Genomic DNA, 16,408 nt, shown 5'->3' on the forward strand with positions numbered 1-16,408 from the left:
AAAAAATAAAAAAAGAAAAAGAAGAGAGAGAGAGAGAGAAAGAAAATGTAAGGAATTATTAAGAAAGGAACCCAATCCAAAACAAGAATGCTATTAAGCCGTTGCATGGAGCCACATTTTGAACAGTGTTTGCAGTGGTGGCCACCCTTAGCCAAGGTCATGAGGAAGATGATAAAACTGATTAGGGATGCAGAGCAGCTTCCATATGGTGAGTCTATCAGATGAGGACCTTCTGTTCGTAAAGAGACAACTCAGGGAGGTATATAAAGCCATCCGTAACATAGCAGGCACGAATGGGAAAAGATTGCTTTCCATTTTTTACAGCGTAAGAATACAGTGTCAAAAATATATTAAAAAAAAGCCTCATGCATAAAACAAAGGATGTATTTTTTAACACGGCACATCATTAAATTGCATAACTTACAGCCACAAGACAGCACAGGCACTGAGAATATGAACAGTGTGCCAGAAGACAGGAGGAAGCAGCACTCCATCCATGCCTTGTTTCCCTTGCTGTCTGAACAGCAGAGATGTTTGCAAACTGATAAAACACCATGATGTTTCTGGAAAGATCTGAACACACAGCGTGCATGGGAAACTCTCTGGCAGAAACCTCCTGGATGTGTTTGGTCTGCACAGAACTACCAAACTTTACTCTGCTGAGCCACAGCTTATGGGCTAAGAACAGCCATAGTCAACCATGACAGCAGGAAGGTCTGCACTAAGGACCATGGATTGTGTCCAGCATCCCACAGACATCAGTGCTGCAGCCACAGGAGTGTAAGCAACTTCAGATTGGCTCTGAAGCCCTGGGCTCACATGCAACAGGTGTCTGACCCTGTGCATCCCGCACTGAGCATGGCATCTGTATGCGCAATAAACCTGTTCTAGGAGGCTGCTCTAACCCTTCATTGCCATTTTTCTCCTGCTGGCCTTCAGGTGTCTTCCGTTGAATCAGAAGCCATCCCAAAACAGATCAAAGATGTCCAAGGAGAGCTGTTTAAGGAGAAACAGCTTCTGGGCTTCCCATTTGTAGCGAACGTTTCCCTTCGTGCTCAGCCCAGTGATTAGTGTTCACCAGGGAATCGGAGCTGCAAAATGAATTTGAGAAGACAGAGCAGTGTCAGACTGTTAGTAGCTCAAAAAGGATCTTAGCTCCCCTGAGCCTGAATACTGAGCACTTACCATTCAGGCCCCAGCAATGGATTTAACAACCAAACGCTTCAAAGGCATGCAGTGCCCTGCCTGCTAGGAACTCCTGCTCCGATTCCTCCCGGAGGAGACCATTAGCACCTGAAAACAGAGAAGCCATGCCCTTGGCCGCAGCATCTGGGGTCAGATGCTTCCCTGCAGAACAATGCAAGATCCATAGGAGAGCTGGGGCTACGAGACAGCTTCACGCACAGCCACTGTGCTCAGGCTCATATTTTTGGAAACAGCATCCCAGAGGATTGCTGTGGATGCTGCTTGTTCTCGCGCCAGCCCTCACTTGGCTGCCTCTGAGTTATTCAAGCACAGAAAGAGGGGTTATTGGTTGCAGGAGGTTTCACATTTTCTCTGAGTTCAGGCAAGAAAGTGCAGATTTGGCCTGCTTGGTGCAGCTCCTGCAGTGAGGCAAAGCAGCCTCTTTAGACCAGGATGCAAAGTCAGGGCTAACTTAGCAGAGCACTACTTAAAAGGAAACACAGAGAGCTCACACTATCCGCTCAGCCCTAGCAAGAGATGCCTTTGCTGCAGCCCAAACCTCTCCATTGTCATCCACTCTTCCTTTGTTTCTCCTCACTCTTATGGCAGAAGCCCTTCTTGCTGTGAATGCCAGCACCGTGCAATGCTTGGAAGGCTGGACATGGCCGGGCGGCATTGCTGTGGGCTGCCCTGCAGAGCTTCCCATGTGCACCTCAGTATCACTCAGCTGCCTGGGAGCCTCCTTCCCTTCTGCTGCTCGCCAGCAGTAATGCTGGCAATAACGAAACCTCTGTGCGTCTCCAGGGAAGCGGGACTCTGAGAGGGGCACAAAGACTCCCGCAGCTGTGTGTTTGCAAACAACCCAGCCGAGCTGTGAAGAGGGGCTGAAAGCAGTAATTGTCTTTAATTAAAGGAGGTTGGAGGCATCTCAAGCTTTGACAAAAGACATTCCCAGTCTGCTAGCAGCTCCAGCACTCAGCATTGCTGCAGCCACAACCAGGCCCACGGGCTGCAACTCGGTGTGTGACGGCACAGACATGGGCAGCAGTGCCACCAGCCACCACGCAGCAGGATGATGTATCCCCACAACAACAACTCCGGTGCTTTGCAGCAACCTGAGCCACGTGTGCCCACGTTGGGAGCCTGCAGCTGCCTGGAGCTGCCCCCAGGTTAATTAATCCTTCTTGTTAGCAAGCTGCAAGGCTGGTGTGCTAGCTCAGGTTCTTTGCCTGTAGCGCCTGGTGTGAGGGTGCCAAGGCAGGGCCCGCTGCCCGCAATACTCTGCCTCCTCCCCCCGCCACGCGTTTGCTTTTGGCCTTCCAGCACGGTGTGCAGCAAACCATGGCTCTGGTTTCCATGGAAACCCCATCTCGCTCCCCCAAAGTGTGTGCGCACGCGGCTGGGCTGCGGGTCAGGCGTGTCCTGCTGGCACGGCCCCAGCGCTGGGGCCTTCCCCTAAACCCCCGCTGCGACCCTGCCCTGACACAGCCCTGTGCCATTCCCTTGGGCTCCGTCACTGTCACCAGAGAGCTGAGCTCAGCACCGCCCCTCTGCTCCCTGTGAGGAGCTGTGGGCCATGAGGGGCTGCAGGCTGCCGTGGGGCCTCTCCTCCACCTGCTTTGCTCTTGGCTCTACAACCCAAGGGACTTCAGCCCAGGCCTCCAGGGCACACTGCTGCCTCACATACAACTTGCCATCAACCAGAGCTCCCATATCCCTTCCTGGGGGCCGCTCTCCAGTCTCTTGTTCTCCAGCCTGTACGCAGAGCCAGGGTTGCAGCATCCTAGGTGAAGAATCTGGCAGATGCAGTTGTTAATTTTCAAACCCCACCAGTGACTGGTTGCTTTCCCAGGCACAGTTCTTCCCATGCAACGAGCCAAGCTGCTGGAACAACAGACCCACAGAACCACTGAAATTGGAAATGACCTCTAAGATCATCAAGTCCAATCATTAACATGCCGGCAGGAATTTTGTGAAGCTGATCAAGAGGAACAATTCTAGGAGGGAAAGCAGCTTTGCAGAGACAGACATGGGGATAGCTATCCCTCTGTTCCTCTCTATGATTCTATTATAACTGCCCTGCAGCCAGGAGCTCCAGAAAGTCAAGCTCTGCATATGGGCAAACCCCTGCTGAGGTTCCTGCTGAGGTGTGTAGCATCAGATACACCCAAATATCATCAAAGCCTTTGAGCGTGCACGGATCACGTGTGAAGTGCTTGCACAGAGGGCTTGATGGATCCCACACGTGTTCCCCATGCACGTATTTCTGCCTGGGAAATCCTGGAAAGAGCAACAGCACTCTGATTCAAAAGAAACAAAAACAAACTGGGATCGGTTCCATCGGAGCCAGACAGCAAAAAACCTTTCCAAAAGCAAGAAAAAGACCAGTTCTAATTATAGGGTATCCTGAAGATACATACACTTACGTTTGTCACTCTATTTGCAAATTAACCATACTCGTGGTGACAACACGATTAAGCAGTAGCATGATAGAGTTCCTCTTCTAGCCTCCTAATCCTCTTTTAGAAATCAGAGCAACCGGTGTAAGAAATAAATGGAGGTGAACAGGGCTGCCCTGCCATTTGCAGTGCCACAGACCTTTTGCAGGTCCTCAGGCTAGGATTTGCTTAGCAGCAGCTGGAAGATCATGTTTGAGAAAGTCTGCAGACATTTTTCCTACCAACAGCTACCACCTCTCGTATTCTTCAGTCGGTGCCACAGGTCCATTCCCAGGGTGTAAATTGGAAGTAAAACACCGACATTATAGCACGGATCAATGATGGAGCTGACGTAAGTGATGGTAATGGCATAACCACTGTACTTGTGAAGGTGACTGAAAATTACAGGCTCCTCCATATGAGAGGAAGGGTGGAGAGGCACTGCATGCCATGAGGCGCACTGTGGACTGCAGGTAGCTCTGCAAAGGCAATGCAGTGGTGAATTAAGGCATTTTTTAGTCTGTAATTGGGGTACACAGCAGGTAACGGTGAATGAGAAGCCTATCTTGGTGTGAGTCATTCCCCAAATGTTTCAACTAATCCTCTTTTCCCCACTTTTACCATTCCTGATTTATTAAGTAGGGTTGCACACCAAAAGGGCCAGAATTAATTTGTCTCACTCCATAGTGTGTTACCAGGAAAAGTCTGCAAATTCAAACCCTTCCTATGCATTTATGCCTTCAGCTCTGGGGATCCTCCAGGTGCTGGTTGGTATACAAGAGCAGTTCCAGCACCTCGCTGGCTCTGCAGCCTGAGGCATCGCCTCCTCCCTCGTCACACCTCCCTGCAAACCAAGCACTGTGCTGTAGGCACCTGAGCCATCTGTAAGACAGCACACTTAAGCATCTAGAAGAAATGGGCAGCTAATTTGCCAGAGCAATGCTCTTTATCATGGTTAGACCAATACGTGTCTGGAAAATTGTCACTGGTGCATGAGGGATACAGAAAAGGGGAAGAGTGGCAGCGCTCACAGAAAGAGTGAATTGACACCGAAATGCCTCAAGACAGATCAGCATGAAGCCCACTGAGACCCCTGGTTAAGGATGTGATGCCAAACAAAGCCTTATGCCCAGCCTGTCCCTTGGTGATCCACACACAAGTATTTCAAGCCAGAATCCACACACACTGCACAGCCCAGGGTGGTGCAGACGCTGTGTTCTCTCATGAAGGACAGGGAGAAAGGTGGAACAGCGTGATGGAAACCACTGGCTGCTGTCTGAAAGCAAACATGCCTGTGATGCTGCACAGACCACTTCCACATCTCTGCAGAAAACCTCCTGGAGAGCTGATGCCATAAAAAGGCAGATATCGTGCATTTAATGGAGTGTGCTGTTTGCTGTTTGACAAATATTATCTGCTGCTGCAGCCGCTTCAGAAGTCACCACCATCTCTTCAAAAGCCATCCAGACAGGGAGAACTGCCATTTGGAGAAAAGCACCCATGTTACTCTGGTTTATGGGCTGCACTTTAATTCTCAACCATCTCGAGGGTTTGTGCATTTTGATAGTTGGAGATGAATAGAGCTTTTATCGTGTGTCAATACACTGTTCACTGCTCCTGCCTCCTGTCACAGCTGCAGGTGTAACAACCACAGTACTCCTGGGATCGCTGTGTTTGGAGCAGAAATTGCTATCTTTGGTTTCAGGCTTAACAACTGTCTTCCTGACCACAGGATTTCCACGATCTCTGAATGTGACAAGAGTCTCAAAGTGCAAAACAACCTTTTGTTGTGTGACAACACCCCCCGACCCGTCCCCACCATGCCACTGACCACGTCCCTCAGTGCCTCATCTCCGTGGTTCTCAGATACCTCCAGGGATGGTGATTCCTCCACCCTGCTGGGCAGACTGCTCCAACGCATCGCCACTCTTTCTGAGATTTTTCTTCCTAATATCCAAGCTATTGTAATGCTGCACCGCAGTGGCGTGTGGCTTTGTGCTGCAACACAGTGTGGTGCCACAGGGATGCACACAAAGCTTCAGAGCTGCTCTCTGTTCTGCAAAGGCTGCAACAGTCAGAGCTCCTTTGGCCAGATGAAACCACGAGAACTGGGTTTTTGCAAAGTCTCCGGTTCTGGTATAGGGAGCAAAGATAATACGCATTTACTGTAAACTGGAGGTAAACTGTCCTAAATCCATAATCCCAGGTTGCCTCCAAGGACCGCAGGATGATGCTAGTGTCATTTTAACCCACCAAACAAGGAACAGCTCTGTCTTTGAGGACCAGGCAGGCACTGGGGCTGCTGTATACCTGGGGAAGGACTTGTGTTGAAGCTTCCCAGTGCTGAGGTCTGAGGTGCTGGCTCAGGGCCTCTTCCGCTGACAAATGCACTCCCAAGGCACTTACAGCTCACCCAAAGCATATGGCACCGCTCTGCAGTCCCGCCTCGCAGCACCTGGTGGCCAGATCCCACATCCCTCCCTTCCTGTTTGCTCTCTTTTTAACACCCTTCAAGCTCTTATTCTCTTCCTTTCCATTCTTAGACACCGGTTCCCCAAATGTCGAGACACGACGGCGATGCAGGGCCGGCTCAGACGCACTGTGCTGCTCTCACAGCTCTTCTCCTTGTTTGCACCGCGTCCTTCACGCCGCTCTGTCCTGATGGTGCTTCAATCACAACTCCCACTCACACAAGGACGCAGCCCTGCTGCTCAGTGTCACCAAATCCCAGGTCTCCTTCAAAAAGCACAGCATGCAGAAGTGTGCATTTCGCTCGGCCAACACTAATTTCACCTCGTTTGAAGTTTGGTCTACATAACACAGCAATCGTGTTAGCTATGAAACACTTTGATTCCATTTCCTAACCTTTATGGGCACTTTTATGCATACTTTCCAGTGATATACTATGTTGCTAAGGCATATGGGGAACAATAAAGAGTTTCCCTGGAGCTAATTAAGCTAATCATGGTTTCTAGATTAAATTTTCTGTACGTTTTCTACCTTGTGCAGCCGAAGTAAAATAACAGTTCTCTTACAGAGTGTTCATCTGACATCACCGACTTTAAATAAGTGGCTCTCTATGCAGAGGGAATGTCTGAGGGTATTTCCCAAAATTAAAAGTTAAAAATAATCCCTTGGTTTTGGCCCAATTTTCAAACAAAAAACACTATGCTCAACACCAGCATTTTTTTTCCAGTCTTCCCTGTGTTACAGACAACAAAGAATATCTTCTGCTTTCCCCACAAAGATTCTCCATACTTCTGAGCCCATAGGAAAGGCCTTTTTGCCCCCTCAGATCTCTCAGCTCCTCCATTCAAGCTAAAAACTACCGGTCCAAGCACCTTCTATTTATTATATGTTAACAGTGAGTGAGGAGCCTGGGCCAGAATCCCAGCTATTTATTCCAGTTCCTGTTAATGTTTACCAGTTTTCTCAGAAAAATAAAAATAAAAATAGGAGGCCTATGAGGGCAAGTGAGGAAAAGCAGGAAGAAATTCGGCTCTCCAGAGGAGTCAGTGCAGTTATTCCCAGCTCACATGGGTGTAGCAAGAAGAGGAATGCAATGTTTGATCCAAAATGCTGCTTCATGTGCAAAAATAAGTGAGGGGAAATTTTCTCATCTTCACAGATGTGAGCTCCATGAAAACCCCTGTGTTACTACAGGGCTCCAGGCCCTGGGCACAGCCTGTGCACGTGGAGGTGTCCAATGGGACCACGCTTTTGCATCAGTTGTGAAACAAAGGCATGGGTGATGCAGGAGCAGAGGGAAGCCACAACCTAAGGGAGATGAGTGCACACTGCACAACTCCACCTCTCTCTCTGAGAATCCTAGGGATGGCTCCCAGAGGGTTTTGCTGGACTTGAGATACCCACTCCTTCTCTTCCAACACTGGAGCTGAGAAACCCCTCCCTTCTTCCAACACCGAGCCTGAGATATCCATCCCTTCTTCCAACACTGAACCTCAGATATCCACCCTTTCTTCCAACTCTGGACCCAAGAACTACCCATCGTTTCTTCCAACACTGGCTTGAGAATTACCCCCCACTTCTTCCAACACTGGAACCTCAGACACCCCTCCCTTCTTCCAACACTGGACTTGAGAACTAACCCTTCTTCCAATTGTGGACCTGAGATACCCATTCCTTCTTCCAACACAAGACACAAGAACGACCCATTCCTTCTTCCAATACTGAACCTCAGATACCCATCTCTTCTTCCAACACTTCCTCAGCACAAAGGACAGAGAGAGGTCCCTTACAGCCTGAGAGATGCCACTGTGTTGAGCCACCTGGGCACCTCCTTGCCAGGCCATCACCTCTTGAGGCTTCGGACCACCAGGAAACAAAAGCCTCAGCCCCACCTCTTTGACTCCTCCTTGCCCTTTTGGCTGCCCCAGCTCAACTCCAATCTCCAGATGCCCAAATGGGATGCAGAAATGTACAAAGCACAGGTTGGCATTGCCTCTGCTGCACGGTGCACCAAACAGGCTTGGGGTGGTTAATACAAAGCAGCTACAATCCCTACCACAGCCCTGACTGGATTCACAGCGTGGAGGGGTCAGCAAGTAGGGTGAAGAATCAGAGCAGTGGAAAGAAAGGCACCTAATTCTTGCTTTGCAGATGGAAAGGCAGCAGAGGGAGAAGGCCCAAAGAATAGTATCCACGATGACACAGAGCCACTGTGGGCTGGGAGCATTCAAATTGTCAACAACCTTGTAGAAAAGGCAGACAAATTCCTGTTTTGTACTTGGGAAGAAGCCAGGTGATGTAATCATCTTATAGGAGGATGGTGAAATACTTTCCATTCCAGCAGTAACTCAAGATGTTAAATAGCAGCTACTAAAGTTAAACATTGTTAAATCAGTATGTCAGGACAGCATCTACCTACGAGTTTATGAAGAGTTGGCTGAGGAACCGGCAGACAGTTAATGTTCACTTTCCATATGCCATGAAATAGTGCAATGTTTAAGAGATGTAGGAAAAAGCTATTTGTTAAATGAGGCAGTTTGGCCTATTTTAGGACTGCCACTGCAACACGGGTACCAGTCAAATAATGATGTGCCAGCGATGGGATTCGGTCAGTGAAGGATTAAGGGAACGCAGTAACAGCAGTGCCAATCTATGTATATTTATGGAAAACAGATTAAGGCAAATTAGCCTCACATGGTTTTTGATGCAATTACAAGATTGGTTGGGAGAGGTAACAGCGTTAATGCAATGCACCCAAACTTCTGAAAAGCATTTCCCTTGGGAATGCATGATATTTTGATTCAGAAATTAGAGGGTCTGCAGACACTGTGGCACATATTCAACACATTAAAACTTGGCTAGCTGATGCTGCTATGGTCTGAGATCTAAGCGGGGAATACACAGAGAGCAGGTCTGTTTCTACTAGAGCCAACAGGTTTGATTCACAGCTCTGGGCTGTTTAACATTTTTATCAGTGACCCAGAAGAGAGACCAAAGTGTTCCTAATAAAGTTAACTGGTGACATGGAAGTCGTAGTATGGTACACACTGAAGATGGTGGTCACTGACACCCAGCAATCTGGATGGGTACAAGCAAGCCACATGCATTTCAATACAAACACATGTCAGATCATGCCTCCTGGGAAAAGGATGCAGGCCACAGTGGTTTTCCGCTCATAGTCCTGCTGCAAAGGATGAGGTCCTGCCCCAGCAAACAGCTGTGCAAAAGAATACAGCCAAAAACCATCACCAAAGTGATGGTTTGGACGTGAAGATGGTATGGAGAAATGTCATGGAGCAAGGTAGCACCCTCTCCAGCACTCAATTTCACTGATCCATGGCATGGAGGCTCTGCCAACTGGATGGCTGGGGAGAGCCAAAAAGCTCTCAGCACATAGAGGGCAGAGGGTCAGGGATTACCCTTAAACAACCACAAGTATGGGAACAGAGGCCCCGACGGACACAGTTCACTGAGGTCCAAGTGCCAGGCAGCAGGGGACAGGTAAGGAGGCAGGAAGACCACTGGAAGCATTTAAGATAACTCTCCTCTGGAAACGTTTATATCACAATTGGCTGTATCTGCTCTAGCTCAACTAGGAATGCTTCCTGTAAGAACTGAATTAACCCTAGGGCCTTACCATTTATTGGCTGGGTCCTGCATTATCTGTGGAGGCCCAGAACCAAAGCAGGCATGGAGCCACAAATAGCTGCTTACCTTCAAAACATCGTGTCTGTATGGGACGTGACCGTAACACAGTGGGAACACACCCTTCACAGAGCCCACATGAAGGTCCCATACCTACAAGAACCAATCCAGACCATCTTTTGCAGCCTCTGACAGGGATGGCTGCCCCATGCACCAGCTCCAGCAGTAATTCCAAGGCTGTGCCTCTGCCTTTAGAGCTGGACTGAGGCTCAGTCAGTGCTGGGTTAGTGGAGATGGACTGTGGGGTCAATGGAGATGGACATCAACATCCTCCATCCCAGCTCTCCACACCAGGGAAGGAGCAGGAGTAAGGCACCTTGCTATTGCTCTAGCTCAGAAACAACTGTGACCTTAAGAGACAATGCTATGGGTCTCTTACACCACCACCTTCTGCAGTACAGAACCATCGTCAAGACCGAGGCTCCCCATGCTCAAAGGAACACAATAAAGAAGAGGCTGCCCACTGCACCAGAAGTCCACTGGAGCTGGAAGAGAAGCTGGAGATGGAAGCAGAGCTCAGCAGCCAGCAGCTGCCATCCCCGAGCAGGCAAAGGCAGTGCTCGACTGCCGTCCAGCTAAAGAGAGAGAGCAAGGAGCACAATGGCTCTGCCTCCTCTGTTGCGGAGCAGAGCCAATGAATAAGGGAGGCAGAGACAGAAATGCGCTTAATATGCTGCTTGGGAGGGACGGGCGGGGGAGAAGGGGGGAAGCAGCCAGACAAAGAACAGGGGGATGGAGAAAAAAAGATGCAGGCAGAGAGCAAGAGAAGGTGAAGCATGGGAGCAGGAGGACGGGGCTGGGCAGTGCGGGGCCCCCGGCAGCGCAGCGGGAGGAGCGGGGCAGGCAGTGTGCGGCCGAGGGGCGATGCGAAGTGCAGAGCCCTGCGGGATTGGCGAGCAGGGCCCAGCAAAATGAAAATCTCTTAACCACACAGAATTGTTAACTGCCCCCAAATCCTTTTGTGCTGGGGCTGCAAGCTTAAAGGAGCTTAAGCTGTTAGATGCATGAACTTCCTCCATAAATATCCCTTGTGTGCAGTGCCGTGAGCAGGCTCGCGTTGTATTAGCCAGATGAAAAGCCCAGCAGAGAAAATGAGCAACTCCTTCCAGTGCTTGCAGCTGCACTGAGGGGCCGGGCTGACCATTGCTTGGGGTGCATTGAGGCCCATTGGCAGGGCAGCACCCGTGGGCCATCCTTGCCACATCCCGTTCAGCCTACTGAGTCGTGCGAGAGCACTTCACTCCAAGAGCCAGTTTGGATTTGCTTTTGTTTTGCTTCTGGAAAAGGGCCCAGATTTCCTCCCACCCTTCAAAACACAAAAAAAACCTGCCCGCCATATGTACGAGCAAGTCCCCCAAGCCAGGAGGCTCACATGCTGCCCATGCAGCAGGGACTGGTACCAGGCAGGGGTGCAACAGCAGCGGGGCAGCGATGCAGGACTGCACCCACAGGTCCCTCCCCAGGGTGCTTTTAACCCAGCTGAAGAGATGAACCCCCTTCCCATCCCCTCTGAGAGCAGAGCGGATGTGCCATCTCTTCCCGGTGGCTCCCCATGTGTCCCATAGGAAGTGGAGGAATCCTTCCACTGCTGCAGAGCCCTGGGCCCATCCAGCCCCACAGCCAGAGCTGCCCCACGGAGACGGCGCGCTGCCGGCCACGGCGTGATTGATGACAGTGGGGAGCATGGGGCTGCATGCGCGCCAGCACCGGCTGCAGAAACAGCTGCTGAGGTACCGGACCTCCCAAATCCTGCTGCTGCACAAAGAGGAGAGACAGCCCTTCTGCTTTCTCCCTCCACCTCGGCCCCTTTCCTTTCTGGCTGACAAAAATGGGATCTGCAATGGGCACTCGAAGGGACTGACCCTTGGCTGGGCTGGCACTGGGTTTGGGTAAGCGGTGCAAGTCATGAAACTCATGCTGTATCAGAGCAAAGCACTGTGCAAGGCTGGAGTGAAAAAAAAAAACCTCGAGATGGAAAAGCTGACATGAAGTATTTTGGCTTCCTTGTGTTGCTACAAATGCTCCACTTGGGCGTAGCAAAACATCCATCTGGGATTAGCCAGGCTCCCTTTGCATGCTGTGCTGCAGCAGGACTCTCAGCAGCCCCAGCCCTGCTGCAACTGAAGGACTCTTGGTCATCACTAATGGGGAGAGAAGAGCCACATGGTGTCCCAGCAAGCAGCAGTTTCAAGCAAGGATATCAAACGTCCTCACACACAGCAGGACCTGCAGGTGGACGTCCCTTCAGGTGAGCAGTCCAAGGAGAAGCCATGTAGTAAAGGGAAGATCTCCACAAAAGGCTTCACTTCTGTTCTTTTGGCCTCAACATGTAATTCCTACATCACTTTCAGATTTTTACATTTCTTCTCATCCTCCTCAGACTCCCTTTTAGTCCTCCCCCACTTCTTGCCCCTGTGAAAGACCCTGTTCCAGCTTCTCCTGCTATGGGCCCAGGGCATCCCTCAGCACTGAGGCACCCCACTGAGCCCACGGGGTGCAAGGAGAGTGCCTTGAGCGTGGTCCTGCAGGACAACCCCAGGACAACCTTTGCCTGCTCAAGATGGGTACTGGGTTGTTGTGACTGCATGGCTCTGCTGCTGCTGGTGTGATGGCAGAGGAACCAGCATGGCCATTCAGCCTGCAGTCCCAACCAAGCGTGGCCAGACATTCCCCTCTCTGGAATGTCCATTTCCCATCACCAGCACCTTCCCCATATTTGCTTGGTGCTGCCCAGCCACCCCTTCCTGCAGCAGGCAGAGAGGAGAAGCAACTCCTTCCTTGCACAGTTCTGCAGTGCCTACTGACATATCTATAATTGATCTCAGAGAAATTCCAGCTCTGCTCAGTGCGTTGATGCTATCAAAACCATAATGGGATTTGATGCTCAAATGGGAGGAAGAATCAGTTTGCCAAATGCTGCAGTTTGCTTTGCTTTGCTCTTTTTGTCCCGTTCTGCAGCTCTTCCACTTCTCCACCTCTTTCTCTCCAACCCCAGCACCCCTGAGCACATCCACCCAGCACACTACCGGACACACACACATCCAGACAAGCATAGGTGCAACCAAAGAGGAAACTCCCACTCTTCTGGACTCTCTGCACTTTCTCTTGTTCCCCAGTTCCACCCCAGCCCCAGACTGCTGGGAGGTGGCTGCAGAGCAGAGGCACAGCTCAGTGGCTGAGTGCCCCTCTTGGGGAGCACAAAAGGCAGCAGCGACTGCACAGCATCTCTGGGCTCTGCAGACCCAAAGCTAAGGCAGAGCCTCTCCAATGGAGAGAGGAAGCCAAGTCCCTTGAGAGGTCCCTCCCAGCCTGCAGATCACAGCCTCCAAAGCACCAATGCAAGCACAGCAGCGAGATGAGCACGTGAGGAGCAAAGAGAAGGGGTTACCTCTGCAGACGGTCCCATTCTCCACCGACTCGTAGCCTGGCCTGCACATGCAGCGGCCGATGGGCACCAGCCACTCTCCATCCCCATTGCAGTACAGCTTGATTGGCACATCCACCTCCTCTGCATTGCTGATGCACGTCCCCCGGGCTGCCACCAGAGATGTGCTCTCCGCTCCCGAAAGGGTTTCCTGGAAGACCGCCCCGTTCTGGATCACACGGGGACACTTGCGGTAAAAGACACGGACCGCAATCAAGGACATGCAGCCCCCATAGTCCTGGAAGGCCAGGTAGAAACCATTTTTGGAGACAGGCCCAAAACTGCGCACCTCGGTGTTAATCTTCATCACCCGCCCACCAAGGTCCACCTGCGAGAAGCTCTCGTCGGCAGCAATTGTATCTACCTTCATCCAAGGGTTTTCCATCCAGTTAGGAAAAGTCTTGGTGGCAGAGTCAAAGTCTGATTCGTAGTAATAGAGATTAAAAGTCTCCTTACAGGAACCCGGGACGTTGGGGATGCTGCTGCAGTCCCGAACGGAGAATTTCATCTCCACGTGGATGCGGTGCGCTCCTCGCCTCCGGATGTACTTGGTCCGCAGCCAGTTGTTTTGGCTGGATTCAAAGACGTTGCACACCTGGTAGGTGCGGATGGTGTTCATGTTCTCATCGTATCCACTCACCTCTTCCCACTGCAGACAGGACAAAAACAGTCAGTGGAGCTGAACTGACATTCACAGGATTAAACACAGGGTCCCCACCTGCTCTGCCTCTTTCAGGCACCATGCAGGCATGCTGTCCCAGCAGAAGCTGTGCCACGTCGTACCGCCACATCACTCCAACCCTACGTGTCTCCAGAGGGGTCTGACCCACGTAGCACCCCGGTGGCTTTATGGCAAAACCTCCCTTCATGTGGTCCGGCTGTGGCAGGGCACTGTAGGGCCATGCACTCCATCTACAGCAGTAATGTCTTTAGCAGGGGCTCTCGCCCGTCGGCTACACTGTCCTGCAGAGGCCTCCTCATAGCTGCAGAGCCTCATGGCTAAGTAACACGATGCCTTCAGCAGATGTATTCCCACCGGTGCCGCTACGGTTACAACCGTGGCAGACAGACCCCGCTTTATAACATGACTGTAAAACCTCCTTCCAGGCTGCAGCCTGAGTGCCACGCAAGGTGCAGGGTGCCAGTGGGACAGCAAAGCCCCTCTGCAGCTCTGGAGGAGCCTCCATAGAGCTCAAGGCAGCTACAACATACCCATACCTGCGCCCTCTGCACACTTGCCCTGTTCAGCTCTCTGCCCTTTTGTCCGATCCCTCAGCTCTCACTGCTGTCTCCACCCTTCATAGGGGGGGAGACACTTCAGAGCAAGTCAGAGATGGGATATGCCCACTCATAGGAATCCATCAGGATGCCTACGATTGAGGTCAATATGCTGCTGGATACCTTGGGAGGAGGAAGGTGCAGGTGAAGGAACAGGAAGATGCTCAGAGGGCAGGAACACAGCTATGAAGAAAGGCTGAGGGAGCTGGGGGTGTTCAGCTTGGGAAAGAGAAAGCTCTGGGGAGACCTCATCATCACCTTCTAGTACTTAAAGCAAGCATATAAACAGGAGGAAGATCAATTTTTTATGCCGTCTGATAGTGATAGGACAAGGGGTTGTGGTTTTAAACTAACAGAGAGGAGATTCAAGATAAATGTCAGGAGGAAATTCTTTACTCAGAGGGCAGGGAGGTCCTGGCACTGCTGCCAGAGAAGTGTGGACGCTCTACGCCCAAAGCCATGGATGGGCCCTGGGCAGCCCGGGCTGGTGGGGAGCAGCCAGCCCATGGCAGGGCTTGGGACTGGGTAGGTTTTAATGTCCCTTTCAACCCAACCATTCTGCGATTCCATGAACGTTGCGTTCTGTCTTACGTTTGTGTGATGCCAACTGTCAATGGAACAAGAGGAGAGCAAGCACATGAGATTCCCCTGCCCCAACACCCTTTGTGCCTCCCTCCACTCCAGCCTCCAGTGGGGAGAGGAGAGAGGAGGGCAGGTCTGGGGAAGCTTATGAAGCTTCCACAAGGCTATCCAGCCAGGTGGAATGGCTGTTCACGAGCTTGTTTGTAAACCTGCTCAAATGGAAGTCAAACAGCTTCCCATGGACATGAAATCCAATGTGCAGAGCACGATCCTGCCCGGGGTGCAGGACTTGTCCACAGTGCAGCCCTGCTGTCACCACATCCCTGCACTCAGGGCTCCAAAGGGAGGCTCCCGAGATGAGAGACAGATTGCTCTTTGCACACCAAGGCTAACAAACAGCTGAACAGAAGGCTGTCAGAGAAGATCCACAAACAGCTCCAACCATTTCTGATCAGCCGTGGCTGCAAATCTGCTACCGTTGCAAGGAGAGGAGGAGGAGAGCATCCTCACAGAATGCAGGAGGAGCATTTGCTTTCTTTTCCATAAATAAATTTGGTGTGCTAGTGGGACAGAAAAACAGGATTTACCCAATTTTTAGGGAGGAATTGTGGACAAAATATAAGGAAATCAGTTTCTTCCTCTGGTATGGCTCTGCTTGGCCTGGAGCTCTCACCCCAAAGCTGTGTTGGCCACCAGGACCCACCTACCTGCTCCACGAGCCGGGGCTGCTCAGACCCTACAACGCCCTGCTCCCTTCTCACAGCTGGGAGTGAAAGTCACTCCCGTGCATCAGCCCCTGTTCTTCCTCAGCGCTTAATTAGAAGCCTCTCCCTTTCTCCTCGCTCTCTAATTAACATGCCGGGAACTCAAAAGAAGAAGGCAGCACAATAATACGGAGAGACGGCTTCCAGCAGGCCCAGGCCTCATTACTGTGGGGCTGGCGAGCCGGGAGCAAGGCGTGCTTTACATATGGAAAAACTGCAAACAAGAAAGGCTGGGCGAGGAGAGAAAAAGACTTGACCTCTGCTCCTGCCCATTGTGGGCCTGTCATCCCCCCTCGGCGGCCAGGCCGGTGTTGGTGGGCCTTTATCATGGTGATGGGGCCTGGAGCCCGAGCCCTGCATCCCAGCTCTGGGCAGGCAGAGGAGGCCGCTCCTGCAGGGTTTAATCTCCTCAACACAGGCTTTGCTCGGACATTTCTTTTCTTCTGCCAGGCTGGTCCAGGGAGCGGGCTTGCTGTCAGGTCTGGGGTGAGGCCTAGGGGAATGTCTTCATCCAGCCCTCCTGGTGCCTTGGTGGGGTTGGGTGCAGGGAAAAAAGGGAAAGG

At 51.4% G+C, this 16,408-nt stretch overlaps 1 protein-coding gene across 1 annotated transcript; it reads right to left on the reverse strand.

Annotated features, from left to right (window-relative positions):
• Nucleotides 1-364: 364 nt before the first annotated feature.
• On the reverse strand, nt 365-13,892 carry LOC104914208 (ephrin type-B receptor 2-like). The gene is made up of 2 exons (XM_031556679.1): nt 13,186-13,892; nt 365-1,091 (listed from the first exon to the last, which is right to left on the reverse strand). Exons 1-2 carry the CDS (start codon nt 13,838-13,840, stop codon nt 1,075-1,077), a joined length of 672 nt encoding a protein of 223 aa, XP_031412539.1. The 5' UTR covers nt 13,841-13,892; the 3' UTR covers nt 365-1,074.
• Between the last annotated feature and the right edge of the window lie 2,516 nt (nt 13,893-16,408).

The sequence above is a fragment of the Meleagris gallopavo genome, chromosome 23, assembly GCF_000146605.3.
Source record: "Meleagris gallopavo isolate NT-WF06-2002-E0010 breed Aviagen turkey brand Nicholas breeding stock chromosome 23, Turkey_5.1, whole genome shotgun sequence".
In the NCBI taxonomy this organism is placed as follows: domain Eukaryota; kingdom Metazoa; phylum Chordata; class Aves; order Galliformes; family Phasianidae; genus Meleagris; species Meleagris gallopavo.